The 13,911-nt window shown below is 41.5% G+C and overlaps 1 protein-coding gene across 1 annotated transcript in view; it reads right to left on the bottom strand.

The window, feature by feature from the left end:
* Positions 1 to 13,911, bottom strand: part of LOC308078581 (STE20-like serine/threonine-protein kinase) — a 46,819-nt gene that overhangs the window by 774 nt on the left and 32,134 nt on the right. The window contains exons 13-19 of the mRNA XM_080419801.1: positions 13,152 to 13,331; positions 7,728 to 7,857; positions 5,343 to 5,467; positions 4,616 to 4,807; positions 3,802 to 3,927; positions 3,195 to 3,308; positions 1 to 2,024 (exon numbers count right to left, since the gene is read on the bottom strand). The exon at positions 1 to 2,024 is cut by the window's left edge and continues 774 nt beyond it. Of these exons, the coding sequence (XP_080275927.1) occupies positions 1,878 to 2,024; positions 3,195 to 3,308; positions 3,802 to 3,927; positions 4,616 to 4,807; positions 5,343 to 5,467; positions 7,728 to 7,857; positions 13,152 to 13,331 (1,014 nt within the window). The 3' untranslated portion in view covers positions 1 to 1,877. The remainder of the gene's footprint in view (positions 2,025 to 3,194; positions 3,309 to 3,801; positions 3,928 to 4,615; positions 4,808 to 5,342; positions 5,468 to 7,727; positions 7,858 to 13,151; positions 13,332 to 13,911) is intronic.

The raw sequence follows: 13,911 nt of genomic DNA, 5'->3' as shown, positions 1-13,911 counted from the left end.
CAAAAAAAGCAGATGTACAAGCTCGCGACACGTTGTGAGCTTGTACATCTGCTATTCACTATTAAAAGAAAATAGTGTTCTAATTGTAATCGAAGCAAAAGTTTTGAAATAATTGTGCTATTTGAAGTCATATCACCCAGCCCTAGCTTGAGGCATGCTGAAGAAACCCTGGAGAGAGAGAGAGAGAGAAAATGTACTAGGATTTGCATTGACGGCCATGCATAAGACTGGGTATTTCAACCCGAAATGCATTGTAAACTAAAATGTATACTATAAAGAGATATGTCCGATTTCATACAAAATATATTGTATCATGATCATGCCTATGACAGGAGTTATTACAAAATGTGCTCTTCATCCACCATAAGAACATTCCATTTCCCATTAGACCACAGTTAGTTCCAACCTTGCATTGGGATTGGCTGAGAGGCATTCCGAGTGCCGATATCTCCCGTTAACAGCGTTTTGCATCGTTTGTTGTCGGGCAGAAACCTTGTATCTCCATTTTTCAACTATTTTCGTAAATTATAGCCCTACTTCGTCATACAAGTGTTGAACAAAAGTAGAGAAAATGGTAGACCTTAAAGCTCAAAATGTGTCGCATTGTGAGCTGGTAGATACAGTATGCCATCTTTTATATTATTTTTCAAACAGTAATAAAAAAGGAACGGTTTTGGACTTACAAGGTTTCCACCCAACAGCGTCAACATGCACCTTTTTTATTACCTAAATCGTAACAGAATAGCCATCGCCAGCTGGAGTTACAAGTCTAAGATCGCAGCACATTAGTGCCAGTATCTCACGGTATAGCGCAACGTGTTATCGCTTCAAATCAATTAGAACTGATATGGTTATTCAGTATTCACCATAGATATCGAACAAAACGAGATCGGTACGTTATAAAAATGCTATACTTCCTTCTAGTGCAAATCTCTAATCTGAGAAATAATGAGCAGCACAAAAAAAAGTATGAAAAGAAAAATCATAAGTGCTGAGATTTAAAAGCTTAGTAAAGTAAAATGCTACAGGCACTAGATTCTTCATCAAATTCAATAAAAAAAAATGGGCATAAAAATAAAATCACTTCACTTTAGTGGTTTTGAGGCAAACAGCCATGGTACCAAAATACTGACTTTTAAATCCTTCACTTTGCCATCATTACAGCCTTCATTTCATGGGGTTACGTTAAGAATCACTGACAGCTGCAAAAAACTGTATAAACAGAGAAAAAATAAAACAAACTAAAATGGTGAAAACAAAGAGGGGTCATCGTGTTTCCCAACGCGTGGCATCAGAGAACGTGGCCCATCATCCTCTACCTGAGACACAGAACCGGGTTAAAACACTGTTTTGTGTGGTTTTTTAAGAGACAACAATCCTCTTCCATTCCCCCAAAGTCACCGGTGGACTGGGGGGGGCAAGAAGGCAGCGCTGGGCTGACGAGTGAACGTCAATGTTCCACTGTCTGCAGAACGACTGCATGTGTGTGTGTGTGTGTGATTTCACCTTCGTAAGAATGTATGAAAATATACTGTGTGTAAAGGAACGGTACGTGTACAGTATTGTGTGTGTGTAGGATAAACTTGTGCCTGATTTATACTTTGTTGCATGTCGCGGGCAGATATCAGCATCACAGAACCAAAAAAAATACAGAGTTTAGGGCGGGCCTTCATATGGGATGGTGTCAGGATTGTTTTTCAAAAGCAGTGGGCGTAGGGTTGTTACGGCTGGTTTTCTCCTCTGTTCAAGCCCACACATCGAACTTAAGACTTCCCCAGACTTATCAGTGTGTGGAGTGTGTGTGAGGTCAAGCGAGACTATGCGGGACACTGCTATTTGCGGGACGCCGGCCCGCAACCAAGTAGGAGTCAGGCTTTTTAAAAGCCTGTGGAGTGGACGCTGGGAATGGGGTAGAACTTGGAGATGCGACTCTGGCTGGAGGGGTTAAGGCACTCGGACTCTCCGGTCATCTTAAAGAAGACCTCCTGCTCCTGCAGCTTCCTGGCAAACTCCTCCTCCAAGGCCTGAAGGGAAAAAAACATTCACAAACAACGTTTTTACTTCAACCTCATTCTTTCATCAGCTTGTGAAGGATTTTTTTTTTTTTGAATCAATGCTTTCTATTCCCTTTTATTTTTTTAGACACAAAGAGTCTCCCTTTGTCTCCATCCGGAACCAATGTCGGTCATCAAATAATTGGCTTAGGAATGTGCCAAAAACCAAAAAATATACATGAATTCAAGTCTAAATTGGGGTGAGTAATCGATAGAAAATAAGTCATTTACGGGGTTAACTATCCCTTTAACGTATTGATTCCAGAGCCATTGAAAGAGAGAGTTACAAAATATCGTAGACTCCCGTTTGTAAATGAGAATATTATGTATGAACATTTCTCAACACATGGATTTATACAGACGAATGGAAAAGATTCAGACGATTATGCAAAAAAATATTTAGATTATCTCAAATAATAGTGATAACGACTTGAACCTCAGCATGCCTATTCTGGCAGACAAAAATAGCCGATCTTTGGCGAAGAGATTGGGTGTAGAAGGCATTAACAGCAGACGGTACAGTTGCATCTCATGTCGGTTTCACTAAGACTGGTTAGGGTTAAGCAATATTACAGGAGAGGGTGTGCGTTACCGTGATTCCGCAAGCATCACTGAAGTGCCAATAATCACGGTTAAGCCACCCTCAAATGTAATATTGCGATTATACAACAGTTGCCATCAAAATAAAACGTATAAAAATGTATTCATATTGCAGGGCATTTCGCTCTCAAAATAACAACCTCTCTGCGAGTGTTAACTCTGTTATCCTGGAAATACATGGAGTCTGACAGAGACAGAGTCCTTGTTTACTCAGCCACGCTAGACAACTTTCCCCAAACTGAACACATAGAGAAACAAAACGTAACCGTTAGCTCAATCTCATTTTAATTAGATATTTGAGAGAAATTCCCCCCAAAAATGATGCCACACTTAGCTACCACGTCTGCAAACTTACCATGCAAACTGCTAGCCTAGCCACGTAGCTGGCTCTGCCGAGACTCTGTTTGATCAGCACAGCTGATTTTTATATTTTGATTAGTTTCATTTGAGAACGGCGTGGTGTGCCGTCATGCTCAGATTGCTTGTTCGGAACTACCTGATGTATAATGGATAATAACAGTGAGGCACTGGGTGGTGTACCTTCTTCCTGGGCCGGAGCTTCTCTCTCCACTCCTTCAGCTCCGCAGAGTGCTCCTCATCCAACTCTTTCAGCTTCTGAGTCTCATGTTCGATCAGCAGATGGCACTTCTCATTCTGAAACACATACGGTATTGTTGGTCTCAATCACTCACTACTGGACCTACTTTTTTTGTTGTCTGACCAAAAGAGGTCAGACAACAAGCAGACCTCTGTACTTTTTTTGTTGACTGACCAAAAGAGGTCAGACAACAAGCAGACCTCTCTGTATTTTGTACATTTCCTTAAAACGTAAGGATCTTGTGTAATGTAGCTTAACTTTCAACTTGGCGTCCCTATTTGGGGCCATTTTCAAAAACGTTCAAAGATAAAAAAGATCTCACAACGCGTCGCATTGTGACGTGCTGTGAGTGTGTAGATCGGCTATTTTTTGCTATTCGTCGTACAACAAAGTATATAGGGCTGAAGTGGTTCGTTTTGTGGACACAAACTATGCATTTCGTCTCTGTCGGGTGAAAAGCTCATGTGTCACAAAAAGTAAAAATAGGAAGTTAAGAGGTTTCTGCCCGACAACAACGATTAAATAGTGTGTGTGTGTGTGTTTGTGTACCTGTAGCTGCTGCAGCTCTCTGACGTTGGCGTCACACTGCAGTTGCAGGTCTCTCATCTGGTTCTCATGCTTCTGCTGCTGGTGGAGCCTCTCGTTCTTCTGCCTCTTCTCCTCCTGGGCTGCAAACTGATCAAACAGCAACACAACCAGTCCTGTTAACCACATGAACGCTATTCCTGTCCCTATTCTGGGCATCATGCATGGATTCACCCATTAAGACCTGAGTGCGGCGCTACGAGCCATTTTTGAAAGATCGTGAAAATGTGTGCAAACCTTTGAGCATTGTATGTTTTAAAGCGAACATTTTTAACTCAAATCTTTGCTTCTGGAGGTCCCTGGAACCAAATATTTCACAAATGTTTATTCAAAGATTTGCAAAATATTTTCCACGATAAAAAAATAAATAGCAGATCTACAACCTATATCTGCTATTTTTGAATAGCCAAAGAAATATAAAAAACTACACAGATACGTTCCCGGTCTTAACTCATTCACTGCCAGAACTTTTTTTTTTTGCGTTTGCCCACTGCCAGAGATTTTTCATTGAAAAAAAAAAGTACTCAGGAGCCGAGATACAGAATGTTTTTGTTTTAAGTTAACAAGGAAGTGGATGGGAGTCTAGATCTTCGAAAAATCATATCTCCTTGGTCTTTGGGTCAAATTAAAAAAAAAAAAAAAAAAAAAAAAAAAAAGTTTTTTACGTCAGTGGCAGTATTGGTTAATTACGTCAATTACGTCAGAGGCAGAGAATGAGTTAATGGATTAATTAAGTATTCAATCAATCAATCAATGATAGATCTGATGTTTAGAGTACCTGTTTGATCTTGTCTCTCTCCTGCTCGACGCTGAGCGTGGCGGCGGTGATGCGGAGGCTCTTCTTGAACATGGCCATGCGCGTCTTGGCCTCGCTGCGTTGGATCTTTGGAAGCCTGGCCCGCTCCTGCGTCTGCTTGTTCTTCATCTCCTCGATGAGACGCTGGTTGTAGCGCTGCATCTGCTCCATCTCCTGCACACAGAGAACACTTGGTTAATGTTTTAACTTCAAATCAATGTCACGCTTATTTTCAAACTTTTGACTTGTTTACGATTAATGATTTAAAAAGTATATATATAATAGTGAAAATAGCTGATCTACAAGGTCACAACGCACCACGTTGTGATGCGCTGTGAGATTGTAATCATTTTAAATCAGTTCTAAAAATAATAATAATAATAATTTCTTTAATTTTCTAAAATAACCGATTAATGATCAATCCCCATTTTGGTCAATTGATAACTAGTGAAATAAATAGCCGATCTGCAAGCTCACAACATGTCGCATTGCGATGCTCTGTGAGCTTGTACATCTGGTAATTTCACTATTTTTGCATACTCTGTCGAAAACACAGTTGTACGACAAAGTACAAAATAACACATAAGTGTTTAATCGATTCCTTGTTCAGTCAACAGACTACAGTCTTGAAAGACGGGATAAATCCCACAAAAAGTGACACAGAAATACAACAACTATAACGGCCATTTTAAAAGCATCTTTCTCGCACCTTCTCGTGTCTCTTCAGCAGCTGGTGTCGTTGCATGAAGTACTGGTCTTTGAGCTGCTGTTTGAACAGCTGGTGCTTCTCCTGCAGGTGGCGCTCTTCCAGCTCCCACATGGCCGCCTCTCGTGCTGAAAGCAGACAGCACAACACAACACAACACAAGGTCAGTCACTGCACACAAGCACCATTCAAAGGGCTCACACAGCGCCATGTTAGCAAGTTATTTGTAAGGCATTACTAGTGTTGAGAGAGAGAAAGAGAGAGAGAGACAGAGAGAGAGAGCGAGAGAGCGAGTGAGAGAGAGAGAGACTCTGAAACCTCATATTATGTCCAAAACTGTTACTTTACAGGATTCAAAAATAGCAAAATTAGCAGATCTACAAGCTTGAATTCACGACGTGTTTCGAGCTTGTAGATCTGCTACTTTTGCTACTTTTGCGTGACGCTATAGTATGATCAAGTAGGGCGTTAATTTACGAAAACATACAAAAAGTGAAAATTTTGAGATAAGAGGTTTCTGCCCGACAGCAACGATATAGTGTGGCAAAGATGTTTTATACATGAGACACTAGGGCTATGTTCAGACCAGCAGCCAAAATCAGATTTTTGGCCTGTATAGATTGGACTCAGATTGGTTTTCATCAAGTCTGAACTGCAAAAACACATTGGAAACACATTCCTAGGTGGTTTTGAAATGCGATTCAAATCATATTTTTTTAAGATGTTTCTCACGTCTGGGCACCCAGGCACTGAAGCCTGCTTTAGACTTCATGGTAAAAGCTCACACCGCATTGTGTTGTGAGCTTGTAGATGGGCTATCAGACACTGGTTCTCAAAATCGGGTCCGGGGACCACCAGGGGTCCAAATGGACCCTTATGTGAAGGCTCTGTAACTCAGACAGAGTACAAATGGAAAGATAGAAACGGGTAAGACAAATGAATGCAGGGGGTCCCGCTAAGTGATTGATATTTAAGGAATCAAATGGGCCCTTAACGATGTCTTTAATAAACCTTAACGATGTCTTTAATAAATCAGAGTGTACAAATGGAATCAAATGGACAGGTCCATTTATACACTCTCATAGTGTAGATTGGGGTCCCAGAGATTAAAAAAAAGAAAAGAAAAAAATCCTATCAAATGGGGGTCCGTGGCCTAATGCATATCAAACTGGGGGTCCTTGAAATAAAAAGGCTTGAGAATCACTGCCTCCCTCCACCACTGGAAGGGAGTACATGCTGGTCGTGCCTATGCCAAGTAGTTCTCAACCAGTGGTCCGGGGACCACCAGTGGTCCTTGAGGGGGTTCCAGGTGGTCCCCAGCTAAATGATGAAGAGTTGGTAACCAAATGGACCCTTATAGATCTTTAACTCTTGAGAGCGTAAAATGAAACCAAATGGTGCATTTGGTTTCTACACCTTTAGAGAATGTAGAAGAATTGTTATTTTGATCAGCGTTGGCCTGTTATGTCTCCTATGATGGTACCACATCAATACAGCATGCAATTGTGGACAAAATGTTATACAACGAAAAATATATATATAATATGGGTCTGAGAGGCTAAATCTCATCAAATGGTGGTCCGTCGCTCAAATGTCGAATAAATAATGGACCTGAAAAAGGTTAAAAACCACTGGTGTAGACGCTCGACAAAGCCAGATGCACCACGGTGGATTTCGAACCCACAACCTCCGCGGTGGTGGTGGGCAGCTACTTTACCACTGCGCCACATTGCTTTCCCTTCTGCTCTCATTCTATCTCTATGCTCTCACTTTTCACAGAATACAAAAGATTGAAGAATTTCTCCCCTCTGCCTTACGCCTGTAAACCTGTGATGTGACAATAAAGCTGCAATTTTGCAATTCTGATTGTGGGAACCCCCCTCAAGGACCCCCTGGTCCTTGCATATACCAGTGTTGATTTCGTCGACTAAAGCTATGTAGAAGCTACAAGCTATGATGACTAACTAACTATACTGACAATTTCGTCAACAAATTAAAAACTAGACTAAAATGTTATGGAGGGACTAGTGGAGAAGAGATCCAGTAGAACTAAAAGACAAGTCATTTTATGTTTGGTTGCGCTCGGGTGTTGTGCTCTGAAAATAGCAGATCTACAAGCTCACAACGCGTCGTTGTGAGCTTGTAGATCGGCTATTTTCACCATGCAACCAAGTGTAAAATCAGCCATTACGACGCCATCACGGCACCGCTCGACTAAATCAACTGTAGATTTAGTCGACTATAAACTAGACTAAAACTAGACAAAAACTAAAACATTTCAGATGACTAAAATATGACTAAAACTAAATGGAATTTTATTCAAAAGCCTATGACTAAAACTAAATCCAAATTTGCAGTCAAAATCAACATTGTTGCATTCGTCCGTACCTCGGAGGAGCTGCTGCTTGTGGTTCAGACAGTCTCTCTCGATGGTGGCCAGCTCGTGTTTGTGCTGCTGGATGATCTTCTTCAGAGCGCTGTCCAGCTCCTGCTGCTGCTTCTGGAGGAACTCCTGCTCCTGTGAGGAGGAGAAAGACTCAACATTAACCCATTTAGACCGGGGAAAGAATCTGTGGCATTTTTTATATTTCTTTGGCTATTCAAAAATAGCAGATATACAAGCTCATAGCTTGTATATCATAGAATATGTTTTAAAGCGATTTTTTTAACTCCGATCTGTGCATCTGGGGGTCCCTGGAACAACATATTTTGAGATGGGGGTCCGCGGCCAAACACACATCATTTTGGGGGTCCTTGACATGGAAAAGTTGAAGCACCACTGATATAGCAACATACTGTTAGGATTTAGAACACGTTTTTAGATATGTGTTTGGCCGTGGACCCCTATCTCAAAATGTTTTGTTCCAGCGACCCCCAGAAGCAAAGATTTGAGTTACAAATGCTTTAAAACATATATAAACACACAGGTCCAGGTGTTGGAACTAGGGCTGTCACGATCACACATTAATTGTGTTTTTGGCATTTAACATTGGAACATAATATGAATAAAAACTTTATTTCCGGTTGCCTTTTAGGCTTCATAATGAAAAGTTGCACCGGGTAAGATAGACAAATAACTTAAATCTACTGTACAAAGAAATCACTGACATAGCAGAAATAGCTGATCTACAAGCTGCCATTTCTGCTATTTTGGGAAAATGTTTGAAATGTATGAAAAAAAATTCAACAACATGGAAACGACTATGCAAAATAATTGCGATTATGTAATAATTGTGACAGGCCTAGTCGGAACGGGGGACCACAGAAGCCTCTGCACACATAATGATAATGGATTTTATTCATAAAGCAGGCAGTTGCATAAAACAAAGAATCATCACACCAAAAAAACAAGAAAGAAACTGAAACAAAACAATTTAAAAGATGAGGGCATAAAGCCGTCAACAGGAACACGCGCAGGCAGTCGAAATAAAGTTTGTATAATAAATTGCACAAGATCCACTGCAAACAAACCACCTGGATTTGCACCTTGCATAGGATACCAAACATCTAGCCGAAGGGGAATCAGCCCCCCAAGCCAAGGGGGATTATTAGGCTCCTGGGCTATAGGCAGGGCTACTCTGCTGCGCAGGCAGACACGTGCGGTGCTAGGGGAGAGGGTAACGTTAGTCAGAGCTAGCAAAATGGCATTCATTCTCTGTTTCACCACAGTGTGTCAGCTAATAGCCTACTGTCAGATATCGTCGCTGTCAGGCAGAAACCGCTCATCTCCATGTGTGTTTTTTTTGGTAAATTAACACCGTACTTGATCACACTACAGCATCACACAAAAGCATTTTGAGCTTGTGGATCTGCTATTTTTGATAGCAGATTTGTTTTGGACATATGAGGGTTTCCCCCCGACAAGAGACAATTATGCTTCCTGTAACAATAGCCTTTATTAAATGGATAATAATGGAACCTTGTTGTGGTATGATGTAGCACCAGTTGAGAATCATGTCTGTAGAATAGTCTTGTCTCATTAAATGGTTTTGTTGTGTTAACCATATCCATCAGTTAACGTTTTCTGCCCAGTTATGGATTTTGGACATAAAGATTGCTACAAGCTCATCATCAGCCATGTCTACCCTACAGCACACACACAACCCTACAGCTACACTGAGGCGCTGTGCACTGAGAGACACAGCAGAGACAGGCTCAAAGAGCAGTGCACACACACACACACACACACACACACACACACACACACACACACACACACACACACACACACACACACACACACACACACACACACACACACACACACACACACACACACACACACACACACACACACACACACACACACACACACACACACACACACACACACACACACACACCCTGTATGGGGGCGTTGCACAAGGCACAGGAAGACAACTGAAACGACTGTATCATAATGTTGGCCACTCCCTGTGGATCACAATACATTATATATCGTTGCTGTCGGGCAGAAACCTCTTATCTCCATATTGTAACCTTTTGTGTTCTTTTTCGTAAATTAACTACCCTACTTGATCATACTACAGCGTCACACAAAAGCATCAAAAGTAGCATATCTACAAGCTCGGAACGCGGCGCGAAGCGACACGTTTTAAGCTTGTCGATCTGCAGCGTTTGCTATTTTTGAATTTGAATTCTGAAAAGTAACAGTTTTGGACATACGAGGTTTCCACCCGACAGAGACGATATCCTCCTACACACTTACGCTCCTGTTAACACCCAAAGCCCCACACGCACACGCATACACACACACACAAAAGGGAACAATGTAACTTTCAAGTGCAACTTTCCCATGCTCGTGGGCTACTCGTATGTGGGCTGGGAAACATGTTAGCGCACAGCTTAGCAGTGGTGGAAAAAGTACTCAGATATTTGACTTAAGTATCAACACTGCAATATAGAAATACTCCGTTACAAGTAAAAGTCCGGAATTCTAAATTTATTTGAGTAAAAGTACAAAAGTATTGGTATCAAAATGTACTTAAAGTACCAAAAGTAAAAGTACTAAAATGTTTGAAAATAGCAGATCTACAAGCTCACAACGCGTTGTGAGCTTGTAGATCGGCTATTTTCAAATAGCCTCGGTATAAAATAGGGCTAAAATGGTTAATGTGTGTTTTATAATATAATGATTGATAATGGCAAAGTAACTAGTAACTAAAGTTTTCAAATAATTGTTGTGGAGTAAAAGTACAAGCTTTGCTTCTGAGATGTAGTGGAGTAGAAGTTAAAATACTGAAAACTGGAAATACTCCAGTAAAGTAAAAAATACCTCAAAATTGTAAAGGTTCGATGACATTCATTTTCACTTTTTTAATTTGTTATGTTTTTTGGGGGGTTTTATGACCTCAATTACACCCAAAAAATCTGAACTTTGAACATTCAGTGGATTTTCTGTGGTCTGGGGTTTTCTGAATAATTAGGCTGAAAAGTAATCTGAGCTTGGCCCTTCGACAGTGAGGTCACAGTCGATTAATCCCGCCCACTCTCCTCCTCACCCCTCCCCTCCCCTATCCTTTCCTTTGGGGGGGGGGGGCGGAGCAGAGGCGATGATTGACAGGCAAAATCCCTCACCAGCGACACCCGCAGGCAAAGATTTCTTTTTTCATTGCAGTTGAAAAGGCTTTAGAAATGTGAGACAAAAACACCTATAGTGAATCACTGGAGTGGAATTTTCAGTTAAAACTTTTTGTACACGTTTGAAGGACCAGGACAAAGACTCTGAATGTGGTGTAAACATGAATGTCATGATACCTTTAAGTACAGTACTTGAGTAAATGTACTTAGTTACTTTACACCACTGCAGCTTAGAGCCATGTATAGAGAAGAGTTGCGACAATTCTCCACGGTGGCGGGACGGAACTTGCCCTCTGTGCCACCCGGATGCCCAATTCTGACCAAAAGTTGCATTGTTCTCCTAACTACAGTAGAATATACTGCACTGCACTCTCAGATGGGTGGAAGAGATCCCCGATAGTAAAATGGAGCGAAGTGAACAGTTAAAAAAGGGAGAAAGAATATCTACTGAATGGAGTCAAGTTTGTATCATAAAGGTTAAAATATGCAGATACAGTTTCATGGAAGGGGAAGTTGAAAATTCACCACAAACGCAGCTGAACTGCCCTCGTTAACTCTTCGGGTGGGGCTTGGATAATCTCATCTTTAACTCTCTCAGTGCCAGAACGAGAAATCCCGAGTTTTTACTTAATGTTATTTTATAGACCGTCGCGGTCTGATCTTGAATCCGAAGGGAGCAGTAAAACTGTAGCACAAACGGATACGGAAATAATGGATTTAACGTCATTCCGTTCCCGTCAACTCCATGTTTGTAGTTTTTTTTCTTTCGCCTGTATCTCTGTTCTTTTTTTTTTTTTTTTTTTTCGAGGAGACGCGTGTTTCCAACGGCCTGTAGCGAAGGGGACACTAGCTCCGGATGCAATGTTTTGCTTACGGAGCAATAGTCAGAGACTCCTGCTCCGGAAACACACAGTGAATCGATCGATAAATATGGATCTAAACTTTTATGACAACTTTAAAACTACTAAAAACACGCACAAGCACTGGGTGAGTACATTATGAAAATACTCTGGCAGTCAAAGAGTTAATACGTTTCATGATGGCATTTGTCACATGCTTGGGTGACAGTCCCACTTCCTGTTTGGACTGTTGCCATCGTAGCCATCAACAATGGAGGGGCGGAAGAGAATGACACTATAACCATGCATGGAATCATTATGGCATTATCTAACATAATTCAATTGTTCCATTGTTCTCTTTTTTTCACCCCCCCCCCTCTTATATACATTCCAGGTATTGTAATTATTAGGTTCCACAAGCTCTTTTTCAGCAACACCCTGTGTCACTACAGTTACACACCTGGCAGCTGCCCAGTACAATACCAAACATATCTACCACCACGCTCTGACCGCTCTGGTCTTCATCCAGCCTTCATCAGTGTGGTGAAGGCTGGATGGCCGAAACCGGAGGCATACTATATGGAATGATATAAAATATGGACTTTTATTTCTGAGTGCGATCCTCCATGGTTCAATTAGCTGCCCACAGACGAGTAGACTGATATACAGTAGCTTGCTGTGGAGTGGCTGATTTAGGGCTAAAGGGTGATTATGTAAACATCTATAAGAGAGATCAGTGAGGTGTGTGTGTGTGTGTGTGTGTGTGTGTGTGTGTGTGTGTGTGTGTGTGTGTGTGTGTGTGTGTGTGTGTGTGTGTGTGTGTGTGTGTGTGTGTGTGTGTGTGTGTGTGTGTGTGTGTGTGTGTGTGTGTGTGTGTGTGTGTTTGCTAGAGCGTCCAAACAAGTTACCATGGATAGGACATTTTCCTATTCCTTTTACAAGAAAATCTATGCTGTTTAGGGAATATGCATTCCACTGTGTAGACCATGGCATTACGATAAGATAGTCAAGAGGTTAATTTCCAACACGGGACACGCAATGCTATTTAAATACATGACCACTCGCTGTTCTTTTAATTAACTCAGTAAAGTAAAACCCTCTATTCTTAGTGAAACAGACCTGAGCTACAACTGTACTTGGATTGCCTTATCCGTCTACACCAAATCTCTTCGCCAAAAATAGCCGATCTACAAGCCCACAATGCGTCCCAACGTGACGCATTGTGAGCTTGTAGATCGGCTATTTTTGGCAAATGTTCCCGTCCAGACTACTGTATAATATCTAATAAAAAGGCAGAAAAAGCCAAAACGTATCTAAAAAAGGGGTTGAAATATAGCTAAAATCTAAAATGACACAGATGCGTTGCCAGTTTCAATGGGTTATTAAGGCCTACCTCCTTCTTGCGGTTCTTGAGCATGTTCTGGTACTTGGACAGCTCCTTGTCCTGCTCAGCTTTGATGCGCTTGGCCTCGTCTCTCAGCCGGTTGGTGTGCTCCTGCTCCAGACGCTCGATGGTCTGCTTCTGCTGCCGCTCCAGGTTCTCCACCTCCTGGTCGTACTGACGCTTCTTACTCTAGAGGGACGAGGAGAGGACAGCGTTTTATGGTTATTGATAATAATATCGTTGCTGTCGGGCAGAAACCTCTTATCTCCATATTCTGGTGTTTTTTCCCCGTAAATTAACGCCCTACTTGATCATCCTACAGCGTCACACAAAAGCATCAAAAGTAGAAGATCCACAAGCTCGTTTTTAGCTTGTATATCTGCTATATATATATTGTATATATAAAATATGGTGGTTAAAATGATTGTGATGCTATATTAACACATTTAGCTAGGGACCCCCTGGTATACCCCCCGCCCCCCTCACTCAAGGACCCCACTTTGAGAACCAATGGCCTACACCCTTCCTAAGACCAACCAGTAGGGGTCAGCAGTGACATGGGACTACAGTAGGAGGCAGTGGGTATTGACTGAAAGTGGATGGAAGAAAAAAAAGTGTCTTCCTCTAATAGTCGCTCATGTTTCGAATTGAAACGTGACGAAATGGTGACATGATTTAAATGTGTGCCAACTAGTTAATGGAATATATGGGTTATAATAAAATATATAGAATATAGAGCATTCTAAATATCCAGCAGACGAGGCCCTGA

Source organism: Gymnoscopelus braueri (genome assembly GCF_963280865.1).
Source record: "Gymnoscopelus braueri genome assembly, chromosome: 2".
Lineage (NCBI taxonomy): Eukaryota > Metazoa > Chordata > Actinopteri > Myctophiformes > Myctophidae > Gymnoscopelus > Gymnoscopelus braueri.
Note: the sequence above shows the minus strand (reverse complement) of the source record. Positions and strands in the feature narration are given on the sequence as shown.